Source organism: Tinamus guttatus, unplaced genomic scaffold, assembly GCF_059628265.1.
Source record: "Tinamus guttatus ecotype Peru unplaced genomic scaffold, ASM5962826v1 Tinamus_guttatus_pri_ptg000710l, whole genome shotgun sequence".
NCBI lineage: Eukaryota > Metazoa > Chordata > Aves > Tinamiformes > Tinamidae > Tinamus > Tinamus guttatus.
This window is the reverse complement of record NW_028289244.1, coordinates 5,367,847-5,393,677: the sequence shown is the minus strand read 5'-3', so window position 1 is coordinate 5,393,677 and position 25,831 is coordinate 5,367,847. Positions and strand designations below refer to the sequence as shown.

The 25,831-nt window shown below is 52.3% G+C and overlaps 1 protein-coding gene across 3 annotated transcripts; it reads right to left on the bottom strand.

Annotated features, from left to right (window-relative positions):
• Positions 1–5,632: 5,632 nt before the first annotated feature.
• LOC104570639 (proton-coupled amino acid transporter 1) lies at positions 5,633–25,827 on the bottom strand. 3 transcript variants are annotated; one of them, XM_010217669.2, is made up of 11 exons: positions 25,781–25,827; positions 25,324–25,471; positions 24,578–24,668; positions 23,368–23,456; positions 22,683–22,778; positions 21,827–21,911; positions 18,341–18,559; positions 18,035–18,133; positions 16,364–16,530; positions 11,127–11,296; positions 5,633–5,898 (listed from the first exon to the last, which is right to left on the bottom strand). In XM_010217669.2, exons 2-11 carry the CDS (start codon positions 25,464–25,466, stop codon positions 5,633–5,635), a joined length of 1,425 nt encoding a protein of 474 aa, XP_010215971.2. In that variant the 5' UTR covers positions 25,467–25,471; positions 25,781–25,827. The 3 variants fall into 3 exon arrangements, with proteins under 3 accessions (XP_010215971.2, XP_088392912.1, XP_088392914.1); XM_088536786.1 differs by having other exon boundaries at positions 25,777–25,819; XM_088536788.1 differs by lacking the exon at positions 18,341–18,559 and having other exon boundaries at positions 25,777–25,819.
• Positions 25,828–25,831: the final 4 nt, after the last annotated feature.

Here is a 25,831-nt window from a genome sequence, read left to right as displayed (position 1 = left end):
ATATTCCATGTTGATATTGGCTCCCTTTGCCTGATGCCAAAGAGTTGGAAGCTCACCTGGGACCAGTCATTCACCTCTTGGCTAGGACACAACTCTCTCATACATCATAAAACATATTGTACCTTCTATTTACTACTGTTAAAACCCCCCAAAGCATCTTACCTGTGCTAAAAATAAGTCCACTCTCAACTTCACAGGCCTTCAGTGGTTGGTGCAACTATTCAGAGAAACACAGCAGGGGGATGGATACTAAGAACAGTTTTTTTAATTCTGAGAGGGTCTTTCAAGCTGGAGTTATCCTATGACCCTGAAGCACTTCACAAATGACACAGTGACAGGCCCAGAAATGCAGCCACCCCCAGGCAGGGGCAGCCCAGCTCTGCCAGCAGGGAAACACACTGACGTGTCACACAAAGCACCATTCCAAACCACTGACTGACCACGCAAGGTCTATATTGCCCAGCACCCCAGGCTACAAACCCCATCCTGCTCCCAGCAGTGCTCCCGTTACCCTCCTACCTGCCCATCTTGAAGACTGCTCAGCACATAGAAACACTGGGAAGGAGAAGGGAGAGCCTCCTCCATCCCACCCAAATAAACTCCTGGCCATGGCACGAGCACCACCTGGGTCAGCCAGGCCTCCAACCAGCAGCCCCCTTACCCCACCACAGCTGGAGCTAATTTCACATTGAGTGGGATCGGGGGGGTACTTTTCTGCAGGGCAGCCAGGTCTGAGGCCTTCTTTGGCACTTGCAAAGATAGTTTGGCTTTTTTCCTGCTGGTCACCTTGTGTGTGATGGGGTTCCTGGGTCTATTTTCAATAAACAAAAGCTGGGTTTATTAAAGCTAAAGCCCTAGAAGCAGCCAGATCCTGAAGCAGACTCAACGCCTTGTGTGCAGTGGTTTGCATGGCCAGCAGACCTCCTGATGCAGGGAGAAGGTAGTTTTTGGCCTGTCTCCTGCCCAGTTTTTGCCTCAGCTCTCCAGCCTTTTCAGCAGCCATCCCAATGCCAAGCCACCCATGGGGGATCTTGGCAAAGGGAGGGTACAGAGCAGAGGAGAGCCCTTCCGTGCCCACCTCCTGCCCCTTTGATAGATTACTCGTAGGCACAGGCAGCCTCAGCAAAGCTATTTCACTATGGGGGCTGCAGCCCCTCAGCATTCAAGCTGCGGGACCCAGAGCTGCTGTGTTCCATGGAGGAATTTAACAGTTTTCAAGTGAGCAGCCCTGGTGCAGGGCCTGGGAGCCCCACATGGGTAGAGGAGGGCCCAGGGAACGCTCTGTGCACGGCAGAGCAAACCCGCTCCCCTGCTCTGCGTGCTGGAAGTCACCGGGGCTCTGTGCCCCTCTTCGGTGCCGTGGCTTCGTTTGCAGAGGGAACAAGAGGAAAGATGTTTAAATATTTCTGAAATACCCAGTGAGAAGTGAACCCTGTTGCCTGAGTTCACTCCTCAGCACTCTCCTCTCCTGTGCTAATCAGGGCTCCTGGCTCCAACAGCATTAATTCACCCTAGTCAGAAATACCCCTGCTGCTCCTCCTCCCCTAGAGTTAATGTCATCTCAGATCCCCCTCCAGACACCCCCGTCTTTGCACTTTAGGGGGACTTTTCCACTTGGGAGCCACAACTTCAAGAGGGTTAACTTTTTTAGCATTCATTTCCCAAAATGTCCCTGCTAAAGACACACAGCAGAAGCAGGAATTTTTCAGCATTGTGGGGATAATCCAAACTGCAGTGAGGCTGGTGCAGCACTCAGACATCCTATCGGAGCGCGGGCCGGCTGTCACCTCCTCTGATCCATTGGGTGGATCGGTGACTACGCGGTCTGGGCACTGCCACCGCCTGCGCGTGCCCCATGAACAGAGCGTTCCCAGCTCCTTCCTCGCCCTGTCCTAGCCACGCTTCATCGCGGCGCTGCGGAGATGAAACCCAAACTCCCTCTCCCAGGCTGCGAGCCGCTAAAGGCATCGCGCAGCCACTGCTGTGACCACAACCTGCTTGCACAAACGTGTTCAAACGCCGAAGAGCAGCGCGGCTGAAGCGCTTCCAGCTGCAACCCTCCGTGGAAGGAGCCGTCTCGGAAGCTGGCGGAGAGGCGGGAGAAGCGCAGCGAGCTCCCTCGCGTGGGGGCGGCTGCTGCAACGCTCCAGTTTTATTCAAGACTTGGTTTCCATCCCTCTGCTAAAGACGTGCCACAAAGTCCCTGTTCTGTCCAGGTCTCCGCAAGAGCTGAGGAGCTCAGAGGCCAGTGAAACACGTTCAACCCTTCTGTGATCCTGTGCAACGCTCCTGTGATATCCCACAGCCGTCACAGAAGAGAGGTCTTCTCTGGCATTGCACAGTTAAATCTGGACGCTGCATATCGGGTCTGTGTGAAGGGCTGATGGCTCTACACTCCTCCAGGACAGCATTACATTTGTCTGCAAGGTCGAGGCTGGTATTACATGTGCCTCTTGTAACAGAGCTCCCACCTCCCACCCCAGAGCCTTTTCAGGTAAAAAAAAAGATATTATTTATTGATTGAAGATACACAATTCAGGTACAGCACCAAAGACAGGTTCCTCCACTGGGCAGCTACACATCCTGTACACTGACAATATCCATATGCACAAAACATATACATTAATCATTTATATAGTTACAAAATTTCCTTGGTTACAGAGCAGCCAACAATACACAAGTGTCAAGTTTTAACGTTCACCTGGTCCTGCATCAGGTCCTCACAACTGCCCAGAGCTTCTCAGTGAGGCTCAATGCGTGAGCCCTCATTTCCAATCACAAACCACTTAGTGGTTTGTAATGGTAACAGCTGCCCAGAGAGGCTGTGGAGGCTCCTTCTCTGGAGATCTTCAAACCCACCTGGATGCCACCCTGTGCCCCGTGCTCTGGGTGTCCCTGCTGGAGCAGGGGTTGGACTAGATGATCTCTAGAGGTCCCTTCCAACCTCAACCATTCCGTGATCCTGTGTAATGCTCCTGTGATGTCCCACAGCTGTCACAGAAGAGAGGTCTTCTCTGGCAATTGCACAGTTCAATCTGGACGCTACATATCTGGCCAGCAATCCTGGAAATGGAGCAACGCAGCTCCCCGTGTTCAGCACGTGCCACCCAGTAAACGCAAGCGATTCAGTGCATTCCCTCCAGCACTGGCTTATCCAGCCCTTCCACCAAAGCGATAAATTCCCAGGCTGACAGCTCAGGCAGGATGTGCGTGTGGAAGGACAGCGGGGGACATGTCACCAGCGCACCAGTGCCTTCGAGCAGGTGCCCATCAATTGTGGCTTTCTGCTGTGAACCACTGAGCGTGGAGGTCTCCGAGGCTCCACGCGAAGTGGCTCTGGAGCGCAGGTTGCGTCTCGCGTCACCGGCGCGGTGGAGCGGCCTTGCCGGGGACAGGCAGAGCCTTCTGGAGACGACGTGCAGCGACAGCCCGTGGTATTGCACTTGTTCAGGATGCACGTGCTGGGGCTCCCGCCTGCCCTCTGCCTGGCCTCACCTCCTGCCAGACCCTTGCTGTCACCCTCAAGGTGACTCCCATATTGAGGATTTGTCTTAGAGCTTCCTGTCGCTGTGACCCAGCAACATGGAGCAAGACAAAACCTTCACCAGATGGGGTGAGCTTTGTGGCTACAAAGACAGAGTAAGAGGGAGGTGAAGTGCAATTAAAAACAAAAGAGCTGTTGGAGCAGCTAAACCACCTACCCACATGGCTGCTGGCAAAGCCTGCAGGAGGCAGCAGCCACAGACTGGCACAGCAGCGACTGCCAAGCAAATGGGAAGCAGGTTTCAGGCAGCAGAGCAAGATGCTAAGTTATCACCTGGCAAGGGGATGAGCTGCAGGGGATGTTTCTCTTGGTCACGGCTCTTCCATAGCATCCTTCCCTTCCTGAAAACAAAATACTTCTGCATTGCTAGGAAAAAATAATCCTGGGGAGGATGCATTGCTCTCCTCTGCCCATCTCAAAAAAGATCCTGCAAAAGGGCAAAGAAACTCCATGAAGGAGATTGTACTTTTCTGGAGGAGTCCGCATTAACAGAAATACAGGACTGCACCCAGAGCAATGGGAGCCAGGTTGCTGCTGAAGGATGGTGGGGGCAGCATTTGGCATGGGCAGCAGCCAGGTCCCCTGCACGGGTATTTTTGCTCAACAAATTAAAACACAGTTGCAGGGAACTGCCGCATTCAGACAGTCCAGGAGTTTGCAGGATGCCAAGGCAGCTCTCCCGCTAAACACCGCGGCTCAGCTTGTCCATGCCTTCAGCTTGCTCTTCCCAACAGGGAAAGCAGCAGCCTAATGGGGCTGCAGTGCTGGCACAGCCCTCAGGAAGGATCTGCCTCCCCTGTGACACACAGCAGTGGCCTGAGAAGCAGCAGGGACAACAAGACACATGCTGGAGACAGCTGCCTCCTAGCAGGGGACACAAAGCTGCATTGGAACTAGAGAGTGCTGCCAGGGAGCGAGCAGGGCCAGGAGGAGGGCGAAGGATTTGGTCGCCTTCTCATGATTTAGCACAAAGCAACGAGACTGCAACACAAGCACAGAGGTGCTGGGCTCGCTCGGGCACTGTAAACGAGGTGTATTTCTGTGCAGAGACCCAGCACTGTGGTGACCACGCAGGAACACCCCGTCCTGCACAGCGGAGCACAGCAGCGGAGAAGGCTCCTAGCTGAAGATAACCAACTCGCTCGCTCTTTCAGAGCCCCGTGCCTGGTTTGCTCTCTCTCTGTATCATGCAAACACTTCACAAAAACATTCATCAGATGCATGGTCTAAAGGGGAGAGAATCGTCACTACTAGAGTTGTGGGCCAGGGCTTGGGAAAGTCTGCTGCTCAGTCCAGAGCTGCCATGCCCAGCACTGAGACCCGGGCGGGCTGTCCCACACGTGCCACAACACTAGGGACAGAAGCGGAGGTGCAGCACAGTCAGCATCGATGCTGAAGGAGCCCGAGGCCCTGAGCTGCCAAACACAATCCTGGTGTCCTGCGATCTCCGGAGGTGCCTCTGGCACCAGCAGACATGGGACCAGCACCCGCCAGGGGTTCCCTCCTCTCCTTGTCCGCAGGACACTCTGCACCTCAGGCACTGCCCTCACTGCCCACCGGGAGCAGCTCCACGCTCTGCGACCTGAGCTGAAGTCTCTCTGTTGCCATCAAATAAAGTGCTGATGGGGGAAAAGAAAATAAAATGGCACAGAGAAAAGCAGTCCTTGTTCCCTCCCCTACTGAGAGAAAGTGGGAATATGGGAAGGTTGCAATGAAACAAAAATAAAAGCAAAATCTAGATTCCCAGGATTCCTTGTCCCTTAAAAAGTGACTCTATATACATGGGTGGCAAGGGGGTTGATTTTGCTATCCCCTCTGCCAGAAAATTCCCTGAGGAAGGCACTACCCCAGCCACAGGCCAGACTTCACCTCCCCCGGCTGTAGAAGCCAGCAGAAACCCTGCTGCACACCAAGACGGGTGCCAGGGATGGGTAGGCAGCATCAGAGGCTTATTCTGTGGCGAGCAGCTCAGCCTCTTTCGCACAGACCACAACAACCATAGTTTACAGGAAGAGGGGGAAAACTATCCCTAGGGAAGTGGCCCAGCCCCAGGGTGTCACCAGCTGCCGGGGAGGCGCGCGGGGCCTGTCACTGCACGGAGGTGCTGGTGGCATTCACAACCACGGAGGGAGTAGCCAGCTCCACCAGCGCCTCGTAGGTCCCGACCACAAAGCCCACGAAGCCGAAGAGGCTGATCACAACATCCTTGATGATGACAACGGGGTGCAGTCCTTCGGCGTAGAAGGTGGCGATCTCCAGGAGCGGGGGGAAGATGAGAGCCAGCGCGCTGCTGCTCACGGAGCCCACCAGCGAGATGACAATGTCCAGGCGCGGGATGAGGATGGCCAGCACGCCTGAGGAAGGAGCACAGCCGGGTTAGCAAGGCACAAAGACATTTGCAGACAGCAGCAGAGACCAAGCACCCAAGTTCAAGCAAGCCGAGCAGATGGCATCTCTGACAACCCCAGTTGCACCTCTGCCCTCTTGCCTGATACAAGCTAAGAAGAGATGATCGCATATTTCCAATCATCTCCCCAAACAATTAAGCCATTGCATTTAATAAACAAAACACACCATACAGGCCCGTTCACCTCCCAAAACAGAAGACTGAAAAGCTCTCTCCACCCAACAGCAACCCCAGCTCATCCCAACAGCCCCCAGAGTCCCTTCTGGGTCCACTCACACTCATCACAAACCATCACCTGTGCTGTGTGCCACCAAGGGACTCCGAGCACCACTTTGGAGAACACAAAGCCACAAAGTCACAAGAAAGTGACACGTGTGGAGCACACCTCTCCCAGGAGGAGATATGAACTGGAAACACCGAGGCCAGTGTGCTGCAAGCAGAGGCCTCCATTCAGATGGAAACCACTACACCTTTTCCAAACTTTCGGTTGTTTTACCCCAGTATCAGGACAAACCTCTGTAACCTCTCTCATCCCCAGGCCAGCAGGCTGCAGACCAGAGAGCACTTGGGTGACAGCTGGCAGGTTTCTCTCTCCTTACCAGGCTCAGAAATCACATTTAATGTTTCCTGGCAAGGTACAAGCACTTGCTCTCGAGGTGCCCGTTAAGGCAGAGCATTTCTGCAGCTGGGTGAGCAGAGAGCCCCTGACCAAAGGTCAGGCAGGATAACTGCCCCGGGCCCAGGGATGCTGCTTGCAGGAGGGGAGGTTCTGGCCTCCACCACAGGAGCCAGCAGTCACGCACTCCACCTCCAAGGTCTCTTCCTCCACACCTGGGGAGCTGTGAAGCCTTAAAAAACCTGCAAAAGCAGGAGGCAGTAAGAAAAAAAAAGTGGTATCCCCCCACCTCTGAACAAATCCATTTGTTTTGCATATGTTTAGAGCTGTTCCAGAGCAAGCGCGCCTACACCACAGCCTGTGGGAGAAGATTTGTTAAAAAAAGAACGTGAGCCAAAAAAAAGAAACCCAAGAGGCTTTTTACAACTTTCTCTGCAAAATCCTGATTTTTCCCCCTCTATCTGTTACAGGATGGAAGAGGAAGTGGGGAAGGACCTCCTTCGAATGAGGGCATAAGCCCAAACATCATCACAGTCCAGCCTTGGGGCAGCCTCTTGGCTCTTTTCTGTGTCTGGCCAGGATTGCCAACATAAACTAAGGTTACTAACGGCATAAAGGCAGCCACAGTGAGCAAGTTCATATTACTGGGTGCTTCAAATGTTTGGGGATAGGACTCAGTCTTGACCTAGGACCCTTCCACCAGCCCAAACAGCAATGAAATGTGCACCATTTGCTACAGGCATCCTGCCCCATCGAGGCCATCAAAAGCCAAGAGGATGGAGCCATCAAGTCACTGCAAACTGCCTGGGAGGACCAGGCTAAGGGTGTGGGTTGCACAGGCAGAGCCCCAGGCAGGTGCCACATAGAAAGGGTCTCAGTGCTGCAAGAAGCCAAAGGTCTGCCCAGCCACCCCTCTGCCACGAGGAGATCCGGGCTCCTGCAGACCAAGGGGAAGAGCTACCAACAGCATCCTCAGCCCATCCCACACCATTCTTTGGACACAAAGTAAACGTCATTAAACCCCACTCAAAAATAAGCAGAACTAAAGTACCAGCTGCAGGCCTCAGCCTCCGGGGCCAACGGTCGCGCTTTCTGCAGATATTAATTCAAAGGGCTTTTAACCGTGCTGGTTTTGAAGTCTAAGTTTAAAAGACACCCATATAGCAAATTGCATCCTCTATTTGGAAGCCAAAGCCATGATGCAGGCTTGTTCTGCGGCCACAAGATCGTCTGATGAATATTCATGCTACTCCCTTAATTGCTTTTATCCTCGCCAACAGCCACAGTGATCTCTTACACTGAAAGATGAGGATAGGAGATATAAAGGAACCTGCATCCCTCCACCAACACCTCTCTGTCCCCAGCCCCAAACCGAGGGTACAGTCACTGCTGTCACCTAAAGCCACCCCTTTGCCCTAAGCTTTTCCTCAACTGCCGACATCGTGGGCTCCCCTGCCAGAAGCAGGTTCTGAGCTTGACCATTAGGACAGGGGTGACCATAGCACATGCCCCAGCACTGCAGGGTTTAATCTTTGCTCTGTCCCTCCGGCCTTCCTGAGCTTTCCAGCTTCAGCTGCCCTTCAAAGCAGAGAGGGAGATCAAAGCCCTCCTGGTGCGCTGTGATCCTGCTTTCCGCTCTCTCCTGCTCTTCCCGTGCAAGGGTGGGAGAAGGCAGGACGAACAGCCCGTGCTCTTGTTTTCCAGCTGGACACTGAAAGGTTTTCTCTTTTTCTTCAGGCAGCGAAAGGCCTCAAGATCAAAGCTAGCTCTTCTCAAAATGGGCTCTGGGTAAATAAGGGACTGGGGAGAAGGAGGGAAATGATGAGAAGGCTCTTTGGGAGTCTGTGTTGGCTCCTGCGTGGTCAGGCAAAGCCTTGCTGCTAAGGCAGTAGGTGCTACAGAGTTACTCTTCACTGGACTAAAGATTCAGCCAAAGGTACCATCCACATCCCTCCTGCTCCTGAAGCTTATTTCCTTCAGGTAGGACATTTCCCAGGCACTGAGGAAGGCTTAGGCAAGGCTCAGCCTGGGAAGGTTGTGCCTGACCCATGGGATTTCCACCCCGGGACACTGAATGCTGCCGGCTGTGGGTGTTCTGCAATGGCAGACAGGAGCATCAATACCCCAACAGCTTGGACCGGAGCTTCAGGAGCTCAGCACGGATGAGACAGGGCTTCATCCGTCTCAGCTAAGGCAGCACTTCTGGCCCATCATCATTATTGAGAGCCCAGACAACAACAGCTTCTCTGCCAGCTTCGTCTTCCACAAATTAGCGCTGCGTTTTTCTCACGAGCCTCAAACAAAGCCAGCTAGGACACAGAGTCCAGGTCTCTGACGCTGAACTCTGGTGCATCAGCAGCATCAAACTATGAAGCAAAGGTCTTTCTTGGTGGAGGACACCTGGGAGCTCATTCAAGCATCTCAGCTGTGCTGACAACAGCAAGGATAGAATAATTTTCAAGAATCAAAGCCAATCACAATTGTATACTCCTGTGCTTCAGTGACCCATTGCTCCTCAGGCTTCAACAGCTCTGCCTTTCCCAGCTCATATTTCTCCCCGTTAAAAAATATGCAGACAGGTCAAATCCTATTCCTCAACCTGTTCAAAAATCACAATTCACCTCAGTTTCCCAAATATGCAGGCAATTGCACGCAGTTGCTTTTATACCAGGCAGTGGCTGGCATCAGGCTGCATCTCGGTGCAAGAGCACCCTGATGCTATAGCAGGCAGCAGCCCTTCAGGAGGTTGGCCTCTTTATTCAAAACATTCTGAATACCTCTGGTGATTAAAAATCATCTTTAGGGTCTCCAAACTAGGTCCAACCACAACCCTCCCATAACTTCAGCAGAGCAACAAGGGATTTTAGACTGTGCATCAACCACTTGTCCTTGGCGTTGCCTCCCAAAGCCATGCAGCCTTCTGCAGGAAGACCAAACAGCTTCCAAAATAACATGGCAAGCACTTCCAGCATTGCTCTTTCGTCCAGCAAATGGGCTTTGGTTAAGTTTGCTCTCAGGATTTGCACCTTGGGCCAGCACCACCTCAGGGCTGTCAGGATGAGCCCTGTTTGTGTGACGAGAGCTGGCTCCACCACACATTTTCTCTAGGTCAGGCAAGGCTTGAGCCTGCCAATCTACTCCACCAGCCTCAATGCAGCCACAAAAGCCCCACAATAATAATTATAATTTTAAAAAAGTACTATTGTGGGCTGAGATAGCCAGAGCTGCCCACAGCACTGGCGCACCAGGGTTTTGGTTATAAGCCATCCATCCATGGATCATTTTCAGTTATCTGCTGTTGTGCTACATACTGCAATAAAACATGTGCTTGGAAAAGCACTTATGTACTTGGCTTTTTCCTGCTGCTGTCAGACAACACCCAGCTTTCAAAACAGAGTCCAACCAACTCAGCAGAGAAACTGGGGAAGGAAGGGAGGTAGGAGTGCATGGAAGCGACCAAGAGGTTATCATGCCATAACATCTGATAAGTCAAACTGCTCACGACAAGGATTCCCTGGCTGGATCCGGTTTTCCCTGTTCACTCGAGGTTTCTTCTCAATAGCCACTAGTCTATAACTTCAGATTTTGATTTGTTTTAGAGAGAACCCAGGTAAGGCATCAAGTGCAAATACACATCTAGCTCGAGTCCCACCCTCTAAAAGGGATGTCATTACATCCTAGCACAAGCCTGGAAAGGGCTGGGAAAGGACACGTATCCCCTTCCTGTTAGCAAAGCCTTTGCAATTGTCCCTGGTTACGTGTTGCTTTGGCACTGACCTGGCTGCTCAGTGCATACAGAAAATAGACAGCCTCAGGCCTAGTGTGTCCTGGCATCTGACCTGGTGTTGGGACTGTTTCATAGACAGTTTTTTCAGCAAGCGCCATCAGTGGAATCCCATTCCCAAGGCTCCAAGGCAGCCTCATCTCTGCAAAGCAGCATCAGGTTGCAGCCCAGTCTGGACACACAGCTGCAACACACAGCTCATGATCTGGCAAGATGTCCAACTGCAGCAACTGCCCCTTGCTGAGATGAGCATCCTCAAAGCAAACACACACCGCCAGCACAGGGAGAACGTGTGACCAGATGCTCCAGGTAGCATCTAGCCTCCCTCCCAGCCACAAACAACAGGTCTTCAGTTTCCCTCCTACAGATTTGCCAGGTCTAAGCTGATCTGCCACCTCCAATTCAAGTAGGAAATTTGCACAGAAGAGGAGGCATAAGAGGCTGCAGGTAACTAAGCACATCCCCCCACGACAAAGGGCCTAAGCACCTTCCAGACAGAGGAAGCATAAGGGAATATGACACATGCCCCAGGGATAAGCCCCACAGGCTACTCCCCAGCAGTAAAGGCTGTTCCACAGAGGGGCTAGAGAACCACTGCTGCTGCCTGTTGTTTTCCTGGCCCTCTGGTTTGCATTGGAAAGGTTCAGGGGACCACCAGGGCAGTGCCAACAGCACAAGAGGTGGCAAGACCAGGGTGTGCAGGGGGCTGAGGCTCACGGCATTAGCAGCCTGCAGGGGGAAGGAGTCAAGCTCCAAACAGACTGTTCCTACTCACAGGTGATGCCAACCAGGGCCGTCCGGAGGAGCAGGTTGACCAGCAACGCCCAGCGCTCCGAGACTCGTGCGATGACAGGAGGGATGATGATCTCGGCGGGCACGTAGAACTGCACGGCGTACGTGAAGAAAATCCCGAAGGAGAAGAGCAGCTTCACGGCTTGGTATAACCTACAGATGAAACAGAGGGAAGCTGGTTGAGATGGGCTCTTGTCCCAAACCCCTGACATCAGCTGAAGGCAACAACCAGAGAAGGCACATTCTGCCAGAAGGACATTAGTGTCTCAGCTGTTTCCCTTCCACATATCCCCCTTCCAAATGAAGAGGCAATGCCTCAATCCTCTGTTTCTTGCACAAGAGATGGCAAGGAAACAGCACAACCTACAAGCCCTGGTAACACATGTCCCCAGCACCTGATTAGAGGCCTCAAGTCTGGCTTTGCGTAAGGAACTGGCATGCCAGGAGTTGAGTCTTTCAATTGCTACTTCCCCCTTGGGAAACCTCTAGGGAACAGATATTTATGTGCCTTCTAGGGGCCAGGCTATTTTTAAGTAAATCCCATTCCATTCTTAACTTCAAGGGTGCAGAGAAGGTTGATGCATCTTTGGGCAAGAGATCAGGACGTAGCTTTTCCTTACACATTAAGGCACCTACCTACATTTCTAGAGGCTCAAAACACCCCTAGCAGCTCGTGTGCACGGTGCTGCCCTCGGGCACACAAGGTGAGAGTCCTTGGGACACCTCACACCTTATGGAGGGATAGAGGCTCCTTCCTGCCCTCTCCACTTCCACGTGACGGGGTGGACTCCGTAAGGCACGTAGTGACACGGGGTGGCCTTCCTCCTGACTGCCACACAGCGCACACACCACGGACAACACCTGAGTTAGGAAACCGTCCTCACCAGAGAGACAGCACCGATAGCGGTAGGAACCTGCAATCAGCTGATGACCTAGAAGGAAATTACCTCCATAAACCCTCACCAAACATTTCTTATCTTTGCCTTCACTAGTGAAGTCCAGTTTCCAAGCTAAAGGATGGAAAAAAACCTCATTTTCTCCTGGTAGTAACCAGCAAGATTTTTTTCTCTCTCTTAAAATAGGAATTGAAAAATATCTTCTAAGAGGACTATCAGCTGCAGCCGTGAATACCTCACAGATTTCAATTACTGCTGGACTCCCCAGTAGGAGGAAGAACCACCTCCTCAAGAGGACAAGCCTGGGCTTACAAAATTAACACAATCCAAACATCACCACCACCACCTGCAACTCAGCTGCCTCCAAGAAACAGAAAAATAGCAGCTATTTCTGGAATGCTGCATAATGCATGTTTGGGGAAAAGACAGTTAAAATATGAGTTTAGGTTGCCTGGAAGAAACTCAGTATGTACACAGGCTGCAAACCAGAGCTTGGACTTGCTCCAAGGCAGACCTCACCGTGTCCCAGATCCTACAGCAAAGGGACAGGAGGCAAGGGCGGCTCCAGAAGGACCAGCTACAGCTGAGGCCAGGAAACCACCCCCGGCCCCGACTCTGCCCTGAGCAACTTGGCGATGGAACAAGCCTCTGTACAGAGGAGCGATACCCAGGCACGTTACACATGGCCCTACCTGTTCCCCTACACAGACGTGCTGGTCAAGGTGGACAGCAAATCCAACGCGAGTCAGGATCGTGTCCTTGCAGCAATTAAGGTTAATCATGCACTGGGCTGTATTAGTAAGAGCAGGTTAAGGAAAGGTATTATTCCCCTCTCCCTTCTGTTTCGTACTCATGAAGCTGCACCTGGAGCAGTGTGTCCAGTTTTGGACTTCCAGTGCAGGACATGCAGAGAGAAGTGGAGAGTACTGGGTTTGTTCAGTCTGAAGAAGAGAAGCTTAAGGGGAATGTTACTGCTGTCTTCAGCTACCTAAAGGGAAGGTGTGGAGAAAAAGAGAACCAGGCTGTTCTCAGAGGGCTGCAGGGGACAAGGATGCAGCAAGGGAAATTGAATAGACAGGAGGAAAGTCTTTTACCCCAAGGGTATTTAAACACCGGAACAGGGACACAGAGACGTGGGGGGAATCCCCATCCTTACTGAAATTCAAAATTTCAGCTGGGACTGCTCGGAGTGAGAGTTTGGACCCAGTGATCTCATGAAGTTATCCCCAACTTAAATTATCCTGCGATTCTATAGGTAAACAAAGGCCAGAACTCATGTCAGAGTCCAGAGTGCACCCACTCAGCCACAGCACGCAGTTTGTGACTGCAGTGTGCAATAGCCTTTAGCCATCTATCCCATGGTTTGCATATCCTACAGCCGTATTTCCAAGCAAGTGAATATCAAATGTTGTAAAGCAATAAAGTGCTCCAAGGCTATCCACATTTAAGAGATGCTATTTTAAAAGTTACAGAATAAGGTTGGGTTAAGATCTTGCACAGATCGGAAGGAACCAGCACAAGAAGCACAAAGGGCAGCTTCAACTCAAGAAGACAAGAGCTCACCCCTAGACATGACCCGCACAGAAAGCAGGTTCACTTAGGGCCTCCGGAGAGGTACTGCTCTGCAGACTGCAGCCAACGTCTGCTTATCCAGGAGAGACCTCCCGGGCCACCTCTACAAGCTGCAGTTCAAGGTATTTCTGCAAGATATGGCATCCCATTCTCTGACCAGAGAATCTTTAACTTCATACCTCCAAATGGTCACACACGAGCAAACATGGTTGCCCTTGCTAAAGAATTTCCTCACTTTTCAGATGATGGGGTGAAGCAACCCTTCTGAGGTTACAAGAAGGGGTTTCTGCATAGCAGTACAGTATTTCGTGGAGATCATGGTTAGACCAGGGCACTTTGAACTAACACGCTGCTCTCTGGGAAGCTGTGGTTACAGAGCGGGGAGGTTGGAAAGTCCTTAGTCATCCTGTATCTCAATGATTGCTCAAACGCTTCTCAAGTCTGTTCCTAGAGACCTGCAGGCAATGACTGCAGCTGAAGAAGGATGTAGCATCTCCTCCACAACACGAGCCTTGTGCTTCCCGTGCTGCAGGCAATCCCCGGGACTTCCTACCCACCGCCCTCATGACCCGCTGCTGCGGTGCAGTGCCCGACTGCCAAGGAAAAACAGGCAACAAAGCAGAATTCACTTCCAGAGCAAGTCTTCACCCATCACCTAAGGTTTAATGCAAGTGTGGGAATACAGTGTTCAAGGGTTCAGCTTTAATTTCCCAGCCCTTACTTTAACAAGACAGATAACACATTTCCAAGTCCAATATTTACAGCCTCCATTGAATGTTCTGCCAGCAAAGAACATGCACAAACACTGAAGTGCTTGGTGTGCAGAACCACGACAGACCACAGCACTCCTTCTCCAGAGGCAGCCTGTAGAGCACGGGAGCCCCGTCTCCTTCCCTGAGGTTTTGTGCACCACTTACCAAGGGCACTGTAGCTTGTTCTTCCTGTATAAGAAAAATCCTACATCATCTTCCATAAAAGGACTTTGATGGAAAGTGTAGATACTTCTAGAGGCATGCATTCAACACAAAATCCTTATAAAGACTAAAATTAAAACACTGCTTCAGTTCTCTCAGTTTCCCACTCACAAGAACAGCAGCAGCATTTCATCTTCACATCTCATCTGAGGCTATTTTATCTGTGTTTTATCTGTAGCTTGTTGAGCTGATGGGGTTCCTACTTACCGCGCTCTGCAGGTTGGGATTCAAATCTCATGATAACGACGACACGTTTTTCAAAAGACCCGTCCCTTCTCACCAATAGAACAGTAATCTGCAAGTACTTCACATCCCAGCATAGTTAACACTCAGGGCTCTCAGCAGCAGCAAGACTTTCTGTTGCATTCCTCCTTGGGGATGAACATGAAGACACTGCACTGAGCCCCCCGGGAACAGACCTACAGGCACGCTGCTGGCAGCCAAGAAAGGTATAAGACAACATGAGGAGCAGGAGAAGTGCAGGCAGAGGAGTTGGTCCTGTCACTCAAGTAGCTTCCAGAGGTTGACAAACAGTCAACGTGGCCCAAACTGCAATAAGATGGAACAAGAGACTAACAAGCTTTTCCCTAGCTCTTGCCCTTCAATGCCTTCCCTCCAAGTCCTTTGAAACCAGCTCCTGAGAAGACATCTCTACAGGCACTGAAGGGCAAGGTGAACACTGGCTCTACACAGTAGTTCAAATCCCTGCACGACACACGTGTACTTCCAAGCCACGTGCAGCAGCACACACAGATGCTGAGCACCACAATTTAACCATGCATTTTCCGATGCATTTACGGTTTGGCAGCTGGGGACCAACATGAGCAGCACGGGCAAGAACGAGGCTGCTATGTCCGGGCAATGGCATGCAACTTGGCCAGCTACTGCAACAGCCAGCAGCCCCTGGCAAGAAGAGAAAGGAAACCTCTGGATAAGCACTTAATGACACCTCTGGATAAGCGCAGCCTAAGTACTAGGCCACACATGTTTCCGTAGGGCTCTGATACTTCAGGTCGGTGGCAGAAGCTTTACAAGAGGCCTTGCAAGATTCTAGAAGAGGACAGACAGGTTTGGGGAGCTGCAGAACTTGGCCCCTATGGGAAGGGGCATCCTCACAGCAACAGCTCCCACAAGCACAGTCTCATTCAGGCACAACGCAGAGCCCAGGAGTGGGAGTTTGAGCTCCAGGGCTACAAACAGGAACACAGCTCCGATGCGAGGCGTCATGTCTCTCCCCCACAGAGAGCTCCCAGCTTTGAGATTAGTTTTTAGTATGTTTCATTTGGGGAAGAGAAGCAGTTTTGTACTGTTCACTGACCTTATATAGTCTCATCAAGGTTGGATTTCAAGTCCTCTTACCCTCAACACTCAAGTATTGACAACCAGAACCCTGCTTGGCTCCCAAAACAAGGCTGCGAGGCTCCAAGAAAGGATGGGAGCAGCATCTAGCAAGGCAGGAGACATTAAATAGCCTTAGGAAAAAGATGAACCTCATGGAGAACCATCTCCCGAGCTAGAGAGTCGAGATCAAACACAGCAGCAGGTGTTCAGACACCTCAGCAACAAGCACCTCTCCTTTCCATACATCAGATGACAGTTGACAAGCTGCTTGGGACACCACCAGCATTTTCTTCATCATCACCATTGCCCCACTTCCAAACCCATCCTGGCTAGTTCTTCTAGGAAGAGACTTCCACCGCTGTCCTCTTTTCTACATCCTTGGTGAGGACCATCCTCCCTCCCTCCCCTGGCCCCTCTGCTCCCACTCAGGAACTCACCAGCAGTTGGGCAAGTTGAGTGTTATGCTGGCCTGGATTTCTGCTCCGAAGCGCAGGTACCCCAGGACGCCCAGGCTAACGTACAAGACCGTGACGATCGTCATCCCCACGTAGAGGATCACCGGGAAGCGCTGGGGATTCTTCATTTTGTTTTCCAGAGGTAACACCTTGGGGAGGAAGAGAAGAGCAGGGGAGCACATTTCTCCTTGTTTCTGCAGGCTGCACAGTCCCTTTTGTGGGCACAGAGCCCAGGACACAGCAGGAATTGAAGCTGCTGCCCTTATGCAGGACTGCCAAAGAGCAGTGGCCAGCATGGAAAGTCCAGACCAAGGCACAGCTTCCCCACTGCAGCCCCACACAGAGATGCAGCAGACAGGATGGTCACACGCGTTGTCCAGAGACCCCCTGGCCATATAGAGTGCAAAAAGTTGCTATACTGGGGACCTCACTTCTAGCACTCGAATTTGAGACCTACAGACTTCACGCAGCAAGTCCTCAGCAGGGCAAATTCATGCTTTTGCCTTAAAAAAATGGACCATATCTCTCTCCATGGCACAAGACTGAACTTATCAGTGAGTCTGACTTTTGGGGAGATGCAGCTGTACCTCACCTGCCTCAAGCTCTGTGCCCCGAAGCAGCCCAGCAATGGCCTCTGCGACAAGCCTGGCCCTGCATTCCCCCAGAAGATGCTGCAGAATCTCTCCTCTCCCATCAAGTTGGTTTGAAGAGATTTCAGTCAGGCAGACAATAAAAAAGGGAGGGACAGAGACAAGTCCCTCACCTCTGCACTTACTTTCAAATACAGGATTTCAGCAAACAACTTTAAAAGCAATCTCGGGTGACAGGGATCTCAAGGAGGGACAAAGCAGAGAAGCTCTTGAAGGGCCGGAATCAGAAGAACTTTTATTTGCTTCCTCACCTCCAAACTGCGCTAAGAAGAGAGTTTTTGTGCCTTACTGCTTGCGGGAGCTTTCAGTGCTGGGCAGAGCGTTCTGTAAATATGCCTCAGTATAATGGATTTGGCATTCTCCATCCTTGTGTTTACACAGCCAGTTTATATTAAGAGATGAAAACATTTTTTCCACCTTTGAAGGGAGCTCCCGGAAATAACCCACAACATCTTAGTGAGCCATTAAGCACTCCACCCACCCAGCTTTTTCATAGACACAGCCATCTATTTACAGCATCTTGTATGAGAGGCACATGCAAATCAGCACTGTAGCAGAATGAAGCCAAGTGGCTGCTAAAGGGAGATCACTCTGCCTTCCTAGCAGGGTGGGGAGGAATAGATCACGTTTTGTCATTCTTTTCGACCTTCCACTGGGCAACTTCAGGAATCTTCCCGAATAGGCAGTGAGCAGAGCCAGCAGAGCTTCCAAAGAAGTTCCTAGGAGAGCCCAATTTAGGGTCAGATACAGCCATCTTCAAAGAGGCAAACAAACTGCTGAGGTTTAGAGCCTGTGCTCCTCCAGCCTCAGATGGAAAAGTCTGACCTAGAAGATTGCCTGGAGGCTGAAATGAAAAGCATCAGCCAGCATTCAGACTAGTGTCAGAGAAGTTCCTCTGCAAATACAGCTGCAGCGCAGAGCAGGTGCTGCGCAGAGCAGGTGCTGCCACAAGTACAAGCACGGGCTCAGCCTCCTGCACAGTCAGCCACAAGGCAACACTTACCACTCCAATGCCTTCAAAAGCAAAGATTGCAGTGCCAAAAAACAGGGGGTAGGTCTTCCAGGCTGCTGCTAGAGGCAGGTCACTGGGATCGGGAATGCCCTGGAAAAAAACCCACACAATTAAAACACGAAGAGGAAGAGGGGGACCCGGCCCATTCCCAAGGCTCCCTGTCACAGCCACTTGCCAGCCCAGAAAGCTGCATGGAAGCAGAGGGAGATGCATTGTGCCCATGGGTACACTGGGGACTTGACTGCTAAAGCACAAGACATCAGAGAAACATCAACCCGCCTTGGCCCATCCACATACCCTGACGATGTACTGGTAGATCACGATGAGGCTGCCAAGCATGGCCACATTGGCCAGCATGGAGAAGATGGACAGGACCTTGAGGTTCTGGATAAATGTGAGCAGCACCACAAACGGCAGCAGAGAAACCATGTAGAGCCGGGAGTCCATCGTGGGGGTCACGGCCACAGTTTTGTTTGAGCTGCAGTCATTGGTGGTACCATTTGCTGTAGATACGACCTGAGGAAGCAGAGAAATACCCCATAGCATGAGCCTGACAACCATGGACCTGTGAGCCCATCCCAGGCAGGTCAGACTACTACCCCATCAGCTCATTTATCTAGTAAGTTGTTTGAAATCCAAGCAATACAAGTTTTAAAGACACTGAGACACATGGTTTCTAAGCATATCCACATTACCACGTAAAAGGAGCACACGTGGGAGCAACTACTGCCTCTCACTTGAGCAAACTGCCAAGGCCCAGGCTCCTTGGGCAGGCAAACTCAGGCACGGAGGGCACTGCTCTGTGCCCCACTGGCTACCACATCTGCTCCGAGGCAGAGGATGGTTTGCATCGCCCACATGGCAAGCTGACAGGAGAAGAAAGAGGCATTAAGTGCTATTTTCTGAAAAATCTCTTTCCTCTTGTGGTATCATGTTGTTCTCAAACCACGCACCCTGCCAGCTGCCCTGTGCCTTCTTTCCAGGCAGAGGAGCCAAGCCACTACACCACAGACACCATGCAGAGACCAGACACCCTGCAAGGAGATCTGGTATCTCCTCTTGATTCTGACCCTGCACTTCCCTGGGAAAAATCCTACTTTCCTTGTGCTCTTTCAACCCAAAGGCCCTCCAGGCCATGTCTTCACCTCTTGAGGCAAATTGACCCCAACAGTTGGATGGCTGCAGCATCCTTTCCAAGGGCACGGATACAGTTCAGATCATCTATATAACCAGCAAGGAAAGAGATGTTTCAGGGATCAGGTGTTGTGTGCCCACTGCAGCAAAGGGCTGCATACAAGCAAATTTGACTTGCTCATGCACCAGAGGAGAGCTTATGTGCAAATCAAAATTTTCACAATTTTTATATGTGAAAGAAGGCAGAGCAGAGACATGGCACCCTGCAGAGCAGTGTTTTCCCCAGGCCCTCCTCCTGCTTGCCTCACTGTGGCTTGCTCAGAAGCAGTTTTCCAGAGCAAAGCTCTGCCCTGTGCAGCAGCACCTTGCCCAAGGTAGCACCTGCACCACTGCTCCCCACCTAACACCGTTCAGCACCGCAAGAAAGACCAAGTTACACTCCCCTCTCCCCACCCAAAAGAATTCCAGAACCTAGGCCAAGGGGGTTCCCGTTTGTGGCCTGAAATGGGTTGGATTTTCAGTGGTTTTGCAAATTCGATTTGCACTCTGAGCCAGCATTCGACCTCCAAGAGTGCTCAGCACCAAGAGTGGTCTCTGTAGAAAGAAGCCCCTTTTGGAGGAGCAGCAAGAGGCTGCTGGCAGGGCTCAGGGCAGCAGCAGCAGCCCAGCCTTGGGTACGTGCACCCGACTGGCCCTTGCCTCCGGCTCGCTCCTGCTCGGAGCAGCATGGAGAGGCTGCTGCAAAGATAAAAAAGCCCCTGCAAAGGCACCTTTTTCTGCCCTGAGGAAACAGAGGCCTCTTTCAAGTAATAGGAGACCACACAAGGGCTGCAAGCCCCCAGGAATTCAACTTGCCCTCCGCGGAAGATGCTCTGGCCCCCCTTCCCCGCTCCTGAAGCTCTTATGGCCTCAATGTCTTTGTCTGGCTTTACAAATACCTCAAACTGATGCTTCCCCCCACCCCATCAGAGGGAAGAAATCTAGCAGGGATGCGAGCAAGACCCAGTTGAGGATATTTTCAGCCTCCTCACTCCCGCTGGCACTCAGCACATCAAACTGCCAGCCAGCACCCACCTCCCTGGTTGTCTCAAGGCCACAGAGAGGCCCGTGGGAGGAACTCATCAGATCGCAGTGGCAATAACCACCTGCCCCCCTGGCCGCTCCGAGGGATGCAGCCCAGCCCCAAAGCAACACCCACGAGCGACGCCTGCTCGCGGGACCCGCAGGACTCGCCTCCAAAGCCACCCCACTGACAGCAGCCACGGGGGCTGCTTCACAGCCCCCCAACACAAGCACCTCGGCGCGGGGGCGTTTGGCATCGGATCCTCAGCGCTCACACGTTCACCCCACCAGCAATCCCACAAGGCGAGATGAAGGGAAGCCGAAGGGCGGCTGCTGCCTGCCGAGTGCAGCAGAGCTTCCCTTTCATCCTCTGCCCACGGGCTTCCAGAGCGGCCCCTCTTTGGCATCACAGCCATTTGAAGAGGAGTTGCGTGGAGAAGCCCACACGCCCGGGGGGTCTCCGAGAAGCCACCTCTGAGCTTCACTGTTACCTGTGTCTACGTGAGCCTCCCTCTTGCACTGCCCGCGTGGGAGCCCACCAGCCCCAAACGGCTTCACACAGGATCACAAGAGCCCTCTGTGAGCCAGAAAAAGCACCATCCCCTCCTGAAAAAGGGATCCATCCATCCTGCCTGCTCTCTTGTCATACACAGCACGAGCCTGAAGTTAAACAGTCCAAATTTTCCTTTCCAGGAAGTTTTCCCTAAAGCTTGGGCAGTAAACAAAATCCTGCTCCCTCCTCACAAAAGCTCAGCCTTAGAGCCAACTTCCTGCTCCAGAAAAATGCAGCAGCCAATTATTCTTCCAACCACAGCAGTTCAGCAAAAGGCCCTTAGCTCTAGCATTGAATGAGCAGGGAAGATCTGGCTATTGCCACGGTGGATGCGACTGAACTGCTGCTGAGCAGATCTGTGAGGCTGTGAGCTGTGCGGAACCTGAGAACAGGGACTTCTTATTCTCAGTTTTTTATAGCTCAAGAAGTAAGCTACATACAGTTAAACTGTTTCTGTTTATTTCCTACTGATGCCTAGCAGAAGGAAGCTCCTCTGTGCAACATGTAATTAAGCTGCAGAACCACTGCCACAGGATGAGGCAAGAAACCAGAATGTACACGGGTCCAAAAAAGGGAGGGGAAAAGTCATCCCAGGTCCCAGGAGTCATTATCGTCTACAAACAGCATCAATAAACCAATCGATCGAGCCAGGCAGGTCATCAAAGGAGCAATCTCTCTGTGTTGACCTCATTCCTCCATGCCTTCTACAACACTTGGCCTCTGTTCACCTAGGTCTAATGCTCCTCTACGCAAAAGAAGCTCGCAGGAATTTTCTGGAGCAAACCTGTCCTCTCTGGCCACCTTAACAAGAAAAGTGATATAAAATAATTGGGCAGAGGAGTTAGGCCTTTCAGAGAAACATAATTGGGCAGACAAGTTATATGTTCCAGGGAAACATGAGTTATGGAAAAGGGGCTTTCTCCAAAGAACATGGCTGGAACAGCACTGGGCTTCTTCACACACCCCCTCCCAAATCAAAGGGCTTCTTCCCTCCTGCCTTTCTCTTGTTTACAAAAAGAAGGGGTAAGTCTAACCTGTTTCAGATTATCAGCTAGAAAGACGAAGTATACGCAGCAGAAACCCAGCTGAGTGAGGATCAGGAAAAGTCCCACTACACGCCTAGGAAGAAAAAAGATTGTTTATTAGAAAGGCCACTAGATAAGACTGGACTTTGCCTGGCCTGTACCCTTTGAGCCTGGAGATTAGGCTCAAACACTGCAAAGTTCCTTCCCTTTGGGGATGATATATGCAAGCCAGAGCATACCCAGGCCACCTTCAACGCTCAGGAAGGGCTTTGCACCTCCATCCAAGTCACAGACCTCAGGTTCTCCGCTCTCCTCTCCTAAACCCTGGGCAGGACCAGGACCAGCCTCAGCGGGGAAGTCTCCAGATTGAGAGGCCTTGCTAACTGCCCCCCTTGGGTTTATAATCTCCACTCTGCAGCTGAACCATTATCACACCCCTCGGACACAGGAATAAGTAGGATGTTTTCAGCATCTGACATGCCTCTGTTCATAAGGCTGGAAGCACCTCTGAAGCAGCTGTTAATGTCAGTGCTCAGTCATTAACAAGAAGATGGACCACCACTGCAGCACACATTATTTACCTTCCTTATGCTGCAGACAAGGCTCTTTTCTCCCACTTCTTTAGTATAACTCTAAAGACAGGACACATTCCCTAAGTCACATTTGCATGGGATATTCTGTAGGAATTCAATCTATTCAGGACAGGACTACTTCCCAGCGTTACAGTCTCTGGAAGGTATTTTATATACCTTATGATCTTATACTATCAGCACTGTTCAGGGACCAGCTAGCTCTTGCACCTCAGCTGTGGCTGTCTCTAGGTTTAAAGAAAGGCCTCCCCTCCAGCAGGAGAGGAGACGGGTACCTTCCCCAGACGGCATGTGTCCGAAGCCAAGCACTAGGAGTTGACTCCAGGCCATACATCACGGCACCCCCGTAGTCCACAAACTGCTTCTGGAATCTGTCCAGAGAAGAGAGAAAGAAAAAGATGTTATGTTGACCCCATTTGTTGGTCTCCAAGGCAAAAGGTATGCCATTAAAAGAACATCAAAAGAAAAAAGTGTTTCTGCGAAAAAGTCCAGAAGCAGCTCCTGTGACACTAGCGCATTTACCCCAGACAGGCATTTTATGAGCTTGGGAACTGCCCTACCAACCCTCGGGTATGCACTTAATGATGGGAAGGCCTGGAAGCACCTCCAAGCTGGAGGGCCAGAAGTCCTGGCTCCTTCCAGCAGCCAGGGGAGCTCCCAGGGCTCTGCTCGGCTCTTCTCCGTTGCAGAGAAGAGCACGGACACTGCTGGGGTGGTCTCAAGACCGCTGCAAAACAAGAACTGCTACCGGGCAGCAGAGGAGGGTTTCCAGCAGAGCCAGGTAACGCAGCCCTGCTTCGCTGGGGACAAGGTTCAATATTGCCCTTCTGCATCCTAGGGCAAAGGTGGGCAGCAGCTCAGAGCCCGGCATGGGGTCAGGCCAGGGCGCTGGGTGACAGGCTGCTCCAGACGCTGCACAGGGAGCAGGGAGCAGTGCGGAATACTAGGGCTGCTCCTTACCTGTAGCAGAAGTGATGAGCACATTTCACCAGGATGCTCATGCAGTGCACAGCCACGACTCCCATCACGAACAGGCTCAGAGGCCCTAACTGCACAGAGAGAGAGAGGGAAGGCTGCACTCTGATGGCCAAAGCCAGAGCTGCAGGATGGGCTTTACTCACAAAAAAACCAAATAACTTAGTACCTGAGCCCAGGAGACTCGAGTGAAAGGCCACTGCAGAGCCAACGGGAGCTCCAGTGCTCGTCCCTCGGACCCAGCCAAACCCAGCACCAAATAAACCCTACAGAAAAGTCATGAACTTGGCAGGAATGATGCAAAGCAAGCAAGTTGGGGCAGTTTGGCCATAGGAAAGTATTTTAAGGGTTGCTTTTTAAGCTTTCCATCTTGCACTTCATTATTATACATGTGCCAGGTAGGAGGTCATAGTGTGGTGAGAGGAAGGAAATTTTCTTTTTGTAACCTGAAGAATGAGAACGCTACACTCCTGAGCAGAGAAATCCAGAGAAGAGCAGTGAGCTGCCCCTCTCACATCAGCAAGCCTGCACTGGGGCATGCTGCAGCCTCCGAGGAGCTGAGCACCATGGCAAAAGCAGCACAGAGGAGTGACAGTGTCCCAGGGCTGCTATGTTTGACTGACACATGCAGCCCTCAGGCTGCATCGCGTCCAGGAATCTTGGCCAAGACTCAGACCTGCAAGGCTGGCTCAGCCCAGGTGAAACCACGCAGAGGGAAACACTGTGTTCTCACTCTGTAGGACTTCAGCGATGATCTGCAGGGCTCATCAGATGCGTGCTCAGTTCCTGGAAGCTGCGCCGGTCACACAGTGTACTCGGCACAGACAGGCCAGGGACATACCAAGGTGGAACCTGCCGCCCACAGGACCAGGGAGCAAAGATACCATCTGAGCACAGAACGGACCATTCCGCCACCAGCAAGAAGAGGGCTGACACCACAGGAGCAACACTCAGCTCAGCATGGAAGCAAAGCCCAGCACCCTGCTCGACTCCAAGCAGAGGAAAACCACAGCCCAGTCACACATGCTGAACTTATCTACATCAGCTAATGTGATACAGCAGCGAGCAGCATGGCCATAGCAGGAAACGAGACTAGAAAGAGTCCAGGATGAGAACACTTGCAAGCCGATGTGTAGCAGGAGGCATCTCGGGAGGGATGAGGCACAACACCGGCAGCGCGAGCTGGACTCCTTACCAAGATGCCCGCGTTCTTCACGGCCAGGGGCAGCCCCAGCAGGCCTGTGCCGAGATTCCCCTTCAAGAGGTGGATCAAGGTCTGGTACCATCTGAGAGAGGGAAGATGAGAAGATCATCACAAGCATCAGCAGGAGCACATGCCCAGGCCATACAGTCTCAGTCTACACACAGCTGTGGCCGATGCATCCAGAGGCCGAGGCCACCTCTGCTGAATCCAGCTGGGCTCTGTGTAGGAGCCAGGGAGAACCACAGGCAAAGACAAAGCAAACCGCTCTTGGCCGAGTATTTGCTTCTAGGCAAAACCCAATGGGAGCTCAGCTCAGCTGCATGATCAGAAATTCCTTGGGTCAAATGGTCGAAACATCAAGGCTCCTCAGAGCAGAGACATCAGCATCCTCTGGTAGAGCTCAGGAGATGCTGTCCCAGCCCAGTGGGGTAAGAGACACCTCAAATTTTATCACCCAGTACAGTTTTGGTATCAAGTAAGCCTGGTCTGACCTTCAGTTTGAATGGGGTGCGAGGAAGCCCCCAGGCCAGCGTGGCCATGCTCCAGAGAGCAGCTCTGCCCTCGAGACGTGCGCAGGGCTCTGCTCCCACAGAGGGATTCCCCACTCAAACACAGCTCCGTTGTGTCCCAGCACGTGTCACAGGAGCACAGCACTGTCCCCATCTCCTCCTCCCGCTGCCCCCCTCCCCACGAGCCACACAAACCACCGCTCCATCGGGGAGGGAAGAGGCACTCACGTCGTCCCGCTCGTCTCCCCAAAGCGCTGGTAGGACTCAGGATGGCCAAAACCATTCATGCCCCCCGGCGGGCTCCCCTCTGGTGTGACATCCGTGGAGCTGTAGTCGTTGTAGTCCTCGCTGCGGAGCCGCCGCGTGGACATGGTACCTGAGGAGGGAGCCGCGTCAGGGCAGGAGGTGACGGCCAGCTCCGTGCCCCCCATCTCAGCCTCCTTGGGAGCAGCCATCCCTCCGGAGAGCCCAGCTCGCACTGCCGGAGCAAGGTCTCCTCGAGGGCTTTTATACAGCACCACGCGCTGCCTGCCCGCCCAAGCAATCAGAGCTGGCATCTGCCGAGGTCAAAGGCCCACGGCGCGTTCCCTCTGGCTCTTCCCGCAGGCTCGTGCCCCCATTTCTGGCACACCCACAGGGGATGGGCTCGGAAAGCAGCAGGAACAGCCGCCTGGACACGACCCACCTGTCCGCTTTGACCAGGCGATGGACACATGCACCCGCCTGGAGGGCAGAG